Raw genomic sequence first — 12965 nt, forward strand, 5'->3', positions numbered from 1 at the left:
GAGCCGTACTGTATATTTCCAAAGAGTATTTTTAGAGTGGTAAAGAAGAAAAATTTCAAATGACTTATTTAGTTTTACTTTCAGACGTATTTGTGGTCTACCAAGGGCTTATTCAGAAGCAACTGTCTGATGTGACCGTGTAATTGACAGGTACCGTTTGTGTTTTTGCTGAAGAGAAAGGTTCGGACTCTAGCCCTCTGTTAAAAGGCTTCGTGCCGATTCCAGTTTTCCGCACCGCTCTGTCAACTTGCCTTCGAGTTGTGGTGAAAAGCTGGCAGGCTGCTTTTCCTTCAATAGGCTAATGGAAGAAATCTCTACTTATAAGTGCTAGTGTTTACAGTAGATCCATAACTCCTTTTTAGAAAAGAAGAAAAAAAACTATGATAATTATTAGTGGGGCCCAAACCTTTTCTTTTCCAAAACTGAGTTCTACATGATTAGCAGTTCTTCTGTCTGGTTAATGAAAGGGGATTTACAGTGTTGCCTTTAGAGAGACATTAATATTGTGGGTTTTTATATATTGTGTTTCTTTAAAATAAATACCTGGACAGATTGCTTTGTGCATTTATCTCGATGTAACCTGTATTTATCTTTCATGGTGTCTGGCCCTGTATGTCAGATTTACAGTTGGCTGAGATGGCTGTTCATACTAGGTCACTTTAATAACATAATTCTGCTGTAATGAATTGTCATTGATTTCCTTTATCGGCCAGCTTGCTCGCATCGCTCTTGCACGTCTGCTGCCCATTAAAGCACTCTAATGGTGTTGATGAATGGCTAGTTTTCATATGGAAGAGCTCCAGGCATAACTGCTGAAGCCCGTATAGGCAGTTTTTTGCCTAATTTGGTTTTTGTTTAGACAGCTTCTGTTTAAACATGTATCATGGTGGTATTTTGCCAGACTCCACTGTACACTGTACCTGCAAAAATAAAGCGAAAATTGGAACTCATGCAACATCAAGCATCTTCTTCAGTGTAGAGCATGAATACCTTCTTGTACAAACACAATATGCTCAAAAGCATTGCTGTGAAGCACCTGAAAATATTTCACACTAGATGTTGCCACATTATTACTTTTGTCAGAATTTCCCCCGTTTCTCAAAGTGACTTTCATATAAGCACTGGTATACCTAACATGCTCTGATATATACTATTAATAAAAATAAGAGAACCTTTAACCATACAATCCAGATGAGCACACCTTTTTATTAACGGTGATAGTCAGGAGTTTCCAATTACATAGCAAGGCTTTTTGTGTTTGCTGGAGCAATCTCAAGAGAAGGGTCTCACCCACAGCCTTCCAGTTACAAGGTCAGTGCCCTCACCACAGCTCTATGCTGCTTATGCGTTAAAAAAGACACTGCTGACTCATGTGGGAATCACACCCACATGTGGCAGTCTAAGCAATCGTTGGTCGCCACTGAAATCTTTTTTTAAATGGATGATAACCAGCTCCTTTTAAAGTCATGTTTTATTTTGAAAAATGTAGCAGTAGTTAGAAAAAGTAGCAGCAGCCTAGGTTTTAGGCTAGACTGTGTTCCAAATGACCATGCCTTTTGCTAGGATCAGTTCACTATTTCAGATGGTCCTGCTCTGTGTTCAAAAGATGAACTGTGTGTGTCTCGAGACAAATCAACATATTTGGTTGCAAAGGAACAAGTAACGGCTTATTCCATGCTGAAAAGAGAAGAAAAGAAACCTAATGTTTGGACTGTGGAGCCTCTCTTATGTCTTGTACCTAATGGTGCACAGTGTTCACAACAGTACTGTTCAGCAGATTATTCATTAAAAGAGGTATGAACACCAAAACATCAATGAGGTGCAGGCACAGAGAGATCATGCCATCACTGGTCTGATGAAGACAATTCCTTGCTGAAGTGCTGGCTTGGCTTTTGCAAAATTACATTTACTTAATCTTAGGGAGTATCCTTGAAGATTCTTTTTCTTTTCTGTAACAGATGATAGAAATAAAGTACAGCACAAAGAAATAGCACAAATGTATATGATTTAATGTATATGTTTTAGAGTGTACAGTAATTTCAGAATTAAAAGAAAAGGTGGTCTTTTTATAGAAGCCCTTGTGCTTGAAGAAATGCTTTTAACTGTAATGATCAGCTAGAGGTTTCCATGGAAACATTGAAATAATGTATGCGACTGTAGGCATTTTTAACGCTGTCATCAGAAACTGCTTCAATGTTGTGCTTTTTTAAAGCTAGGGTAATAGAGCTAACTTGTAAATATTTCTGTGATTTTGTTTTCCTGGTAGTTTTCTACAAGTTTTCAAATCTAGTGGTGCATTTAAATACTTAATTTGTTTAAATACTTAAATGGGGTTGACATCAGCTTCATGTAAAACTAGTTATTCAGCCTTTCAGTAGTTGCCGCAAAACATGTGAAATGTATTCCTGCATGTTTGGTACAAAGCAAGAGGTGGATTAAGACTAAATGAACATTTGTTGTGGCTTTCTGAAGCCCCAACCCTTCTCAGCCACTGCTGCAACTGAGATCTCTTGCATTCATAATGAGCGCCTTGTGGCTTTGGTGACTGTGAGCTCCAAGAGATGCTGTGGCCGGATGGACCTTCACAGCGTGGCTGAACATACTCGTCTTTTTGCCTCCCTCTGTCTTCTCCACAGGTTGTTTTGAGTGCTGCATTAAGTGCCTGGGAGGAGTCCCGTACGCGTCCCTGGTCGCCACTATCCTGTGCTTCTCGGGGGTGGCTCTGTTCTGCGGCTGTGGCCATGTGGCACTGACCGGGACGGTCACTATCCTGGAGACTCACTTCTCTAAGGTCACTACGGATCATGCAACCTTAACCGATGTGTGAGTTTGTAGCACCTTTTTGTTTTTTTTAAATCATTTTTTCAGTCTATTTATGGACTTGGAGATTCTTCCAGTCCTCCCAGGGTTTCAGTTAATTAAAACAGGGCTTATTAAGTCCCTAAGCTGTTCATTGAAAACTAAATTACAGGGGGAGCCATCTGTGTTATCATAAAGAGGAAGTGTGGTATCATCCATCATCAAACATGATGTCAAACACCTCTAATCTGTTAAAAAAATATTGGAGCCGTTGTTTCAGGAGGTTATCACCTATCTAATAGTGACTTTTATTACCAGTCCCAGAATGTCCGCAATTAAAATGAAAAACTTTTGAGTTAAACATGATTTTGGATGTTGGGCTCCGATGAATGAATTGGCTGAAACATCTTCTTTGTGTGTGCTTGCAGAGTACAGCTGATGCAGTACATCATTTATGGGATCGCCTCGTTTTTCTTCTTGTACGGAATCATTCTCTTGGCAGAGGGTTTCTACACTACCAGCGCTGTGAAGGAGCTTCACAGTGAATTCAAGACCACAGCCTGTGGACGATGCATCAGTGGAATGGTATGGAGTCAATAATTACTCATGTGAATGTTGTACAGCCCTAGACACCACTCAAGTGTCCCACAGAACTGTGAACGCTAGATTCCAGTGTGGTGTTTCAAGTGGGTGATTAATTTAGTGTGTAATTACATTTGTCCTCCTGTTAGTCATAAGTCACTAAGAAGGGCCATTTGGTTCGTCTAGCACATTTGGTAGTTTCAGTTAACTGATCCAAGTATCTCATCCATCTGTTTCTTGAAAGAAGTCAGGGTATTGGCTTGAACAACATGGCTGCAGAGCTTGATCCAGACCAACACAGCCCTTTTAATCTGACTGCGTCCATCACGTCCTGCCTGAACTAATTGCGACATGTAAATGAGGGTTAACAGAAGAAGTGGTCCAAATGGCCGTCTAACCCCATCGACATTTTAAGGATCTAATCTAGAAATATTGTCAATCTGTTTAATCCAGCAGTAAACAAATATTACCCAAATATTTGGATAATTGATACCAAACATATAGTATAATTTTGTGGTGCTAATCATGATCAAGGTAAATTGAGGTAACCCACAATCTGTGATTGTCTCTGTGCTATAATTGTCCAAAAACATTTAAAAAACATTTTGGGTACTTTGGGGGGGAAAAATAGATTTCCCAATTTCCCTGTAGCAATAACAATCTGACTTTTTTCAAGAGCATTCAAGGGATAGACGAATGCTATTTGTCTTTTCAGTTTGTGTTCCTGACCTATATCCTTGGAGTTGCCTGGCTGGGAGTATTTGGCTTCTCAGCTGTTCCTGTCTTCTTGTTCTATAACATGTGGTCGACGTGCGAAGCCATGAGATCTCCAGTAGCAAACCTGACTTCCATAGACTCTATTTGCGTGGATGTTCGGCAGTATGGTAAGAAAGAGCTGCTCTCTGGTCAAGATGCAATCTTGGTCTTGATCTGGTCAAGATGTAGGTGATTGCAGCATAGAGCCACAGTGAAACCACTTAAGACTGTGCTGTGATGTTGCACAATGCTAAGGAGTTTCAGTGCAGTTAGACAAGAAGTAATGACGTGAGAGCATCATCACTAAGAGAAGGTCAGTTACAGGTCTCTGCCATCAGGTATATCGCAAAGAGATGAGTTGTCAATTTCTTCAGGGAGATGGCAAGTGCATCTGCAGTTCTGACTGTAGGTGGTATAGTCATTTCAGCACTGGGTGTCAGTGGAGAGAAGGGTTGGACCCAGCATTTTAAGCCCCACAGTAATGTCATTGCCATTGGCCTGGAGAATCAGATCTCAGTGCCAGTGAGAACATGGGGCCTGACAGTGGTCTGGAGCTGTGCTGGTGCAGTCAGCTGGGAAAACAGTTGAAGGTAGATAAAACTGATTCTTAAACGATATTAATTCTCTCACTTGCTTTTCTAGGTATCATTCCCTGGAGCGCTACCCCTGGCAAAGCCTGTGGTTCCAACCTAGGAACAATCTGCAACACCAGTGAGGTAATGAAGAGTTGCTTCTGTTTGACTTTTCATGAAATGTTAGTTCAGAAGTGAGTTGCTGTTAGATGGTCCCGGTCTTCACTTCTTTAGTTAACAGTATCTGTGAAAGTGTGTAAACCTTTCTCTTATCATCTTATCCCTTCATACATTTCTAAGTATGTTTCCTTGTTTAAAATGAGTCTAATATACATATTAGATATACATACATATCCCTATTACAAATGTGACATGTCTAGATGAGTTACGTGCCCCAATTTTAATGCAGGTTATCCTATTCCACTGCTGTCAACAGTTGAAGACCAAGAGTTCCAGATGAATGCATATGTCCCAGTTTCACTGACCTAATTTTCCATTGTCTTTTCGTTTATTGGACTTACTGTACAAGTATTTATCTAAAGATACTAGGATGGCTAATATAGGATGCTGGAAATTAAATAATAATAATAATAATAGTAACAACACTTATATAGCACTTTTCTGAACACTCCATTTGAAGCACTATACAGGTAATGTGGTCTCCCCTCCAACACCAATGTGTAGCCCCTACCTGGATGATGTGACAGCAGCCAGAGTGTGCCAGTACGTTCACCACACATCAGCTATCAGTAGGGATGAGAAAAGAGTACTGAAGCCAAATCATAGATGGGGATAATTATGAAGCCAAGACTAGTGAAGGCCAGAGGGAAATATGGCCAGGGGTAACACCCCTACTCTTTTTGAGAAACGCCCTGAGATTTTAAATGACCACAGAGAGTTAGGACCTCAGTTTTATGTCTCATCTGAAGGACAGTGCCTTTTTGCAGTATAATGTCCTCCATAACTATACTGGGGCATTAGAACCCTCACAGACTGCAGGGTGAGCACCCCCTACTGGTCCCACTAACACCTCTTCCAGCAGCAACCTTAGCTTTCCCAGGAGGACTTCCATCCAGGTACTGGCCAGGCTCACACCTGCTTAACTTCAGTGAGTTGCCATTTGTGAGTTGCAGGGTGATATACTGTAGCTGCTGGCTATAGGCCATATACTGCACGGTACATGTTGGTCATCATTTGGATTTCTGGGTTAGCCAGTGCACCACGGGTATTTATAGTGAAATATAGAAAGGAGTAATAACTTTCCTGTCTCAATATTATATGTATCATGCTGCTGAGGGTTCCTGTATTCGCACACATACTCTTTCACAACCTCTTGCTCCTCCTGAGAGTACTGCGAAGCAGCTTAAGGTGCTTGTCCTCTCAGGAATGTGCCCTCAGCAGGATCAGACATTACTGCTAGGTCATGGAAGAAAAAAGCAACAAACAGAAAGAAACAATGGGCAAATAAAGGGGTGGTAAACTGTAACAAATCATGAATCTTTTTCTAATGATAAACGTAAACTATAACTGTAAGAAACAAAGCCAAAGCCCCAAAGCCAGCAATACAAAGTTTAGAATCCTTGCTATCGGTCGCTTTAAAATGGGGAATCCTCTGGTCTTTTGCACATCAGAAGATCTGGATTTCTTACACATATTTTCTGTCTCTCTTGTTTTCCAGTTCTATCTGTCTTACCACCTCTACATCGTGGCGTGTGCTGGAGCAGGCGCGACTGTTATTGCACTGGTGAGCCACGTTTTTAATGCCTTTCGAATTGATTTAGACCAAGATCTCCTGCGTTTCACATGCGCTGGTCGGTGTCTGATTGGTTGATAGATTAATAAAGTGCTCCCTCCTTGCTTTTACACACGCACTGATTCCTAAAATTGATTCAACAATACATTTGAGTAGCAACTGTGAGGTCTATTTCAAATTTCATTTTCTGTGATGTCCGTTGCTGTTAGACACCTGCTTGTCGTGCTGATGGACTTCCTCCTATTGCAACAGGGAAGCTCTGTGTAAAGTCTCTGAAATTAAAGCAGCTTTGACAGTTTGTGCTGTGACAATCAAGCAGTGAATATTAAGATAAAATGTACAGTGAGGAGAAGAATAGGAATCCAAGTACATAAATAGCTAGAATAGAATAGAATTTTTAAAAAACATTGTATTGTTTTATAGATATGGTTTTTTTTGTATGTTGTATGACATTTTCTGTCTGAGGGAGGCTTAGGCAAACCCCTCTCCCAATTGCACTACTGCATAGAATTGATTCTTGTCCAGCTACAATTGTGATTTCACTCAGTCTCAAAGTTGAACTATTCAGGCACAGAAATTGGGGAAAAAAACAAACTGTGAAATTCCAAGAATAACATCCTTGCTACATGATCCAGTGCTAAATTATTTCCAAGCTAATTCAAGCCTCGGATCCATTATTCATTTTACAGTAATGCTGTTGGATTTGTTTCAGATAATCTGACGACCTTGTCATTGTTTTCAGAGATTATAAAATAAATATACGTACCATTAGATGCTATTAGGGTTGGTATTCAGCTTTCACATACTGTAGCTGAAAGTGGCAAGAAACAGCTCAGGGCATTAATGTCTGTATAGAGAGGGTCTTTGTTACTGGCAGTGACCCTGCAGTGTAGTACTTGTACATTATTACTAGCGCAGTTAGAATGGGAGCAAATTCAAAGTCATCAGCACCACCAGGATGTCCTCCGGTTTTGTCTTACACCCCTGTATTTTGTTCTCTTCCACCAGCTGATCTACATGATGGCTACCACATATAACTATGCTGTTTTGAAGTTTAAGAGTCGAGAAGACTGCTGCACTAAATTTTAAGTTGTATTTTAAGAGCATAGTGCAGAGTTTATGAAGCTGCAATGAGTAGATTGAGCAACCACTGACACCATGGACTAAAAAAGAAAAAAAATAGAAAAATGTTCTTTTCCTTTTACATAATGTGTAAATAGCAATTTGTATGCAACGTTTAGCATTTTTATACAGGGACGGGCACATTTGGAGATAATAGGGAGGTATGGCATCTGGCCGATTTTATACTGTGGACAAGCTTTTGATTCCACATGGCATCAATATTTGGCCTTTCTTCTGGTCCTTTTTAAAATTAGCAGTTACAATTAATTTAAAATTAATCAAATACATTTGGTGCTGATGCTGGAGCTATATGTTTTAATTAATTTTCTTTGATCTGAATGGCATTATACAGTGGCCTTACTGTATCAAGCAAACATTTTTAATGATGTTGCTTCACTTTTTCAAAATATCTCAGTATAATGTTACCATAGAATAATAATGGGTACTATGAATACTTCCAGTATTTGTAAACTATGGTTACATATCTTGCCATTTTCTGGCACTAAAATGATTTAATGTAGTTGCCTCTTACTGTACAGTTTCATTACTTTCATTACAGGTCACATTTGTATAGTATAGTTTTGTGCATAGTCTAAGACATTTTTCTCACCTGGACGTGACTGTGCATTAATTACTGGTATGTGACCAAGCATTTCTCTCAAATACTACAGCATAATACAAGAGAGGTTGCAAACGAGATGTAGTCATTCAGCCTAGTGAGTAAGTTTGTTTGATAGTAGGTAACTGATCTATGGGTCTTATCCAACCATTTCTCAAGAGAGGTTGGCTGGGTAGCTTGTTCCACACTCCCACCAACCTTTGTGTAGAGGTGCCTCTTGGTTGGAGGATCTCACCAATTTCTCAAAAGAGGCCAGGGTCTTGGTTTCAACCACATGCCTGGGTAGCTTGTTCCAAATTTTTGAGTTTTGAGTAATCAAAACCTTTTATCAAGCCAGGTTCCATACCTTAAAACAATAACCACAATACGTCATTGACATGACGACTCTAAGCTGGGGCATAGTTACAGCACAAGATAAATTGCACAACAGAGGCATTAATGAAGGACTGGGCCAGTGAGGGATCTTTTTTGATTGATGCCTGGGGCTTCAAAAACTGACTCCCCTTTTGAAGAATTTCTTTTATTTAGAAATGTACTTTTTTAATGACTGTAACCTGCTTCTGCCTTAGTAGCTGCAGCTGTTTATAAGAATGTTCATTATTTTTGTCTTTGATTCATACAACACTTGCCATTAAATGTTTAAACATGCCACTTTTTTCTGTTAACCGTGAGCCTGCATGCTTTTGTTGTTCACTTTCTTAATCTGTGTTGACGGTTACTTATACTTCATAAGTATTTAATTTTTTTTTCTTAAGATTTAAAAAAATGTAGTTATTTTTTCCCTTTCTACACGTAAAATAAAAATGCTTTGTGTAAAAAACAAAACAAAATAAAAATCATGGGTTTTTTTCCTTATTAAGAGTGTTTGCACACAATTTTACAGAATCTACTGTACATGGTTTTTTTATGTATCCTTTTGGAAGATACTCGTTATTTTCTATTATCTGGTACCTGCTTTTGAAAACACTGCACTGGCTTCTTAATTCTTTACTTTGTGTCTAGTGGCCTGTCTTTCCATTTGGAGTCACTAACAGTAACTGTTCTACAGCAGACTAAAACAAAATGCATGCATCTGCTGTCAAACTAAATGACACCCCATACCCAGTTAACTTCTGTAACTTCTAGTCCTAGTAGGGAGCTTATTTACATGTAACCCTTGTGTTTACATAGCTTGACTAGTAGCTTGCTTGGCATCTTGACATGCTTACTAGCCATCAACCTCACCCTTCTCTTCCAGATCCACTTCCTCATGATTCTGTCAGCAAATTGGGCCTACTTAAAGGACGCAAGTCACATGCATGCGTACCAAGACATCAAAATGAAGGAAGAGCAAGAACTACAAGACATCCAGTCCCGATCAAAGGAACGTCTCAATTCTTACACATAAGGATATAACATAATCGTCACTGACCAGCTATAGTCATTTGACAAGAATATACGCAGCTATAACTTACAGACTGCTCCTTGCAGTACTAATGTGGGTCCTCCTAACAAACTAATGCATAAGTGTTGCTTTCTGCACTAACTCTCCTGGAAAAGTTTGTAGGAACCTTCTTCTTGTGTTATATATACATTTTCTCTTTTTAATATTCAAAGTATGCCATTTTAAATATAACTGTTTCTGTCTAAGTAGAACACCTTTACCCCTTTCTCAGCCGGTTTTTGCTGGTAAAGCTTGAAACATTGCACTATTTTTTACATTTTAAAAAAGAATGCACCTGTTTTTAAGTAACTTGTTCTTAATTTAGCAGGTATAACCGTGCTAAAGAAAAGGAAAACAGTGTAGCTTCTTTTGAGCTGAGTGGTTCTCCATCTTTTATTAAAGATGCCATTTTGATTATGCTTCACTCACAGTACAACACACGCGCCTTACAAAGCCACAGATTCCGAATAAAGATAATACAGAAAACTAGTGCAATGTGTTATTTCTATGTGCACGATTGTCTGTGTATGTTTAGTCTTTAACAGATTGAGAATGCAATGGTGAGACTCGATGGCGCATCATTCCATTAAAAAAAAAATGCATGCTTTGCTTTTGAGAAAAATCTAGTTCGAATTAGCTTACTACTTGCTTAGCATAAACATAGAAATTCTAGCATTTTTGTTATTTCTGTTTGAAATCTGTCACATCTGATATAGTTTTCCTTCTTGAGGGCACCTTGGATTCTTAATTTAACTTCTAATTTTCCAGATTTGTTCCTCCAGTAACTTGACAGAAGGTTAGAACTAACTTACTGTATTGGTGAACAACAAGTTAAACAGTGACTGAAGCCCTAAAGGAAAAACTACCTCAGGTATAAAATTGTGAATTCCTGAAATAAAGGAGAGACTTGTTTTTAATTTGCTAATTGATCTGGGAAAATGTATAAGGGATACCAGTAAAGACAACAAACTTTGCTAAATATGGCAAAAGCAGTTAACGTTTATATAAAGTACCAAAACTAATAGCTTCTGGAAAAATGTTTATGTAGCCAAAATGCTTAGAGGCTGAATTTTGTCTAAACATTTTAAGTGGCTTGCAAGATATTTTTAAGCCAAACCCCTTTCATATAGAATGAGTGCTGCAGTATTTCATTTGACAGGTTTGCAGCAGACAGGATGCAGCAGACAGAGACTATGTCTGTCAGTAGGCCTGCTCCAGCCTCCCCAACATGACACACAGTAGCGGGGCCTCAAACAGTGGTGCATGGGCCATGTTCCTGGTTAAAAACACTCATTCTCAGGCCTCCTGAGCGCTTCAACCTGTGAAGGAATCACTGTTTGAACAAGACCTGTCTGAGATGAGGCTATTATCACACAGTTAGCAGGCATTGCTTTAGCTGAATGGCCTTGAGTCAGTCAGTGTTGCCTTGTGAGCATGGGGTAACATCTGGACTGAACTCTTCTCCTCATGCCTGTAGACCTAGCAGAGGGAACACTGCCAGTGTGTGTCTTCCTCTCCCCTGCCCAGGCATCAGGGCCACAGCAATGAGCTGCTTATTAACAGCTGCTTCCAAATTGAGTGGGTTTGTAAAACAGTAGCTGGTAATTCCAAATAAAAAGAGATTCCTTTAAAAGAAATCATTTAAATTATTCAAATGGACAAACAATGCATATTTTTAATACATATGTCACTCTCATAATACAGCTAAACTATGCCTTGGTTGTTTTTTTTCTATTTTTAATGGTATGTAAACCTTTATGTTATATTAAACGAAATATCCAATTTGCATATAAGGGCAAGTTATTGTTTTCTTTGTAAGCTGGGATTGTGATGTGAAAACGCTGGGTATTCCTTCACCTCTACCATTTTTCAGTTTTTACTGCTTAGCTGCTGTCTTATCCCCATCACAACAAGCACTATGCATTTCGGGATAAAAGAAACTTGTTTTTTTTAATTAATTTTCATGATGTACCGTAATCTGTTATTACTGCTAACCTTATCAAATACTAATTTTGGAAGACCGTGAAAATGGGATGTGTGAATGTTAATACCTTACAACCACAGGTTCTGTGATATTTAAGTCCAGACCGAAGCATACTTTACAGAATTTTATGGATGTATATGATGTAGAGCTGTTGCTAGTCAGAAATATGTTGGGCTTTAAAAAAATACTGGTTTAATTGCTTCTATATTTTGTTATGAAAATCTTGGTATTAAAATGTCATTGTATTTTAAAAATACTCTGAAGATGTATGTCAATATTGTTCAGGTGTGCAAAGGTTTAAATACTGACAAAAGTTACTGATGTTCTGTTTTATGTTTGGTAGATGAGATGTACTGGAATATTGTAGTGCTTAATCATTGTTGCATGGAAGAGAGAACTATTTCTACATTGATCCAGGTGATGTGTAGTCATTTGTATTGACCCGCTATGGTAGGCAGTGTTTGCCCATTTCCATTTTCTAACTTGGAACAAAAATCCATTGTATGTGGAAGGCATAGGAGTCCTTAGTTTTCATAGAACCATTTTTTAAGTAAAAGTAATAAAATCCTGTATAGTACCAATTTTGTAACCTAATAGCAAACCAATATTTTCTATGAGTGCCAAGGGCTTCCTTGTGGTTTTATTCAAGTAGATATTAAAATTTGTAGATAAAACACTTTGAATCAGTATGTTGTTTTTATATTGCAATTCACGGAACATCATTCTGCTTAATGACACCTAGGAGCCTTTAATTTGGATCAAGCGCCCATGTAACGCCATGCACATTTTGCAGAAGAATCACATGATATACACCTATGACATGGCAAACTACCCTGGCTGTCATTTCCCAAATTGTATGACAAGCATTAGGATACCCTTGGACACTTAAAATCAACAGGTTGAGAGTTTTTCTTTAAAATGAGATGGTTGGACTACAGTTTAAAAAAAAACAACAATAGAATTTAATGAAGTTATGTTTTGTACTACACAAATAAACTTATTGTATGTATGTTTATTGAAATAAAAGACCTAAAAATTTCTGTTTTTTTAAATACAAATTCCAAACGTTTACAGCACATGTGGCTAATACCAGGTTTGTAATTATTTTGTTAACAGAAGTGTAATGATTCTTTGAGCAATTAAAGTAATTCATGTTGTGCATTATGGCATTACATTTTAAGAAGACTTAAGCTATAATGATGTAATGTACAATATAGTGCAGTATACATTTCCACAGTGTGCAGTGAATGAGCCTAGGTGAGTAAAACTGCTTCTTTCATGAAGACTTGTTTTTATTACAACCAGTCTGAACAGAAAAGGCAGGGTTTGTGGGGTTACGTGCAATTTCCATAGTG

General features: G+C 38.4%; 1 protein-coding gene across 4 annotated transcripts in view; it reads left to right on the forward strand.

Moving 5' to 3' along the window:
* The window catches only part of LOC148836509 (neuronal membrane glycoprotein M6-b), a 62697-nt gene extending 50049 nt beyond the window's left edge, over positions 1-12648 (forward strand). For 2 of the 4 annotated variants that reach the window (XM_088912913.1, XM_088912912.1), the window contains exons 2-7: positions 2637-2823; positions 3228-3384; positions 4097-4265; positions 4780-4853; positions 6388-6453; positions 9441-12648. In XM_088912913.1, the coding sequence (XP_088769039.1) occupies positions 2637-2823; positions 3228-3384; positions 4097-4265; positions 4780-4853; positions 6388-6453; positions 9441-9590 (803 nt within the window). In that variant the 3' untranslated portion in view covers positions 9591-12648. Of the gene's footprint in view, positions 1-2636; positions 2824-3227; positions 3385-4096; positions 4266-4779; positions 4854-6387; positions 6454-7470 lie in introns of all 4 variants that reach the window. The other 2 variants (XM_088912915.1, XM_088912914.1) reach the window with 1 other exon arrangement.
* Positions 12649-12965: the final 317 nt, after the last annotated feature.

Source organism: Atractosteus spatula, chromosome 4 (assembly GCF_055471065.1).
Source record: "Atractosteus spatula isolate fAtrSpa1 chromosome 4, fAtrSpa1.hap1, whole genome shotgun sequence".
NCBI classification, from domain to species: domain Eukaryota; kingdom Metazoa; phylum Chordata; class Actinopteri; order Semionotiformes; family Lepisosteidae; genus Atractosteus; species Atractosteus spatula.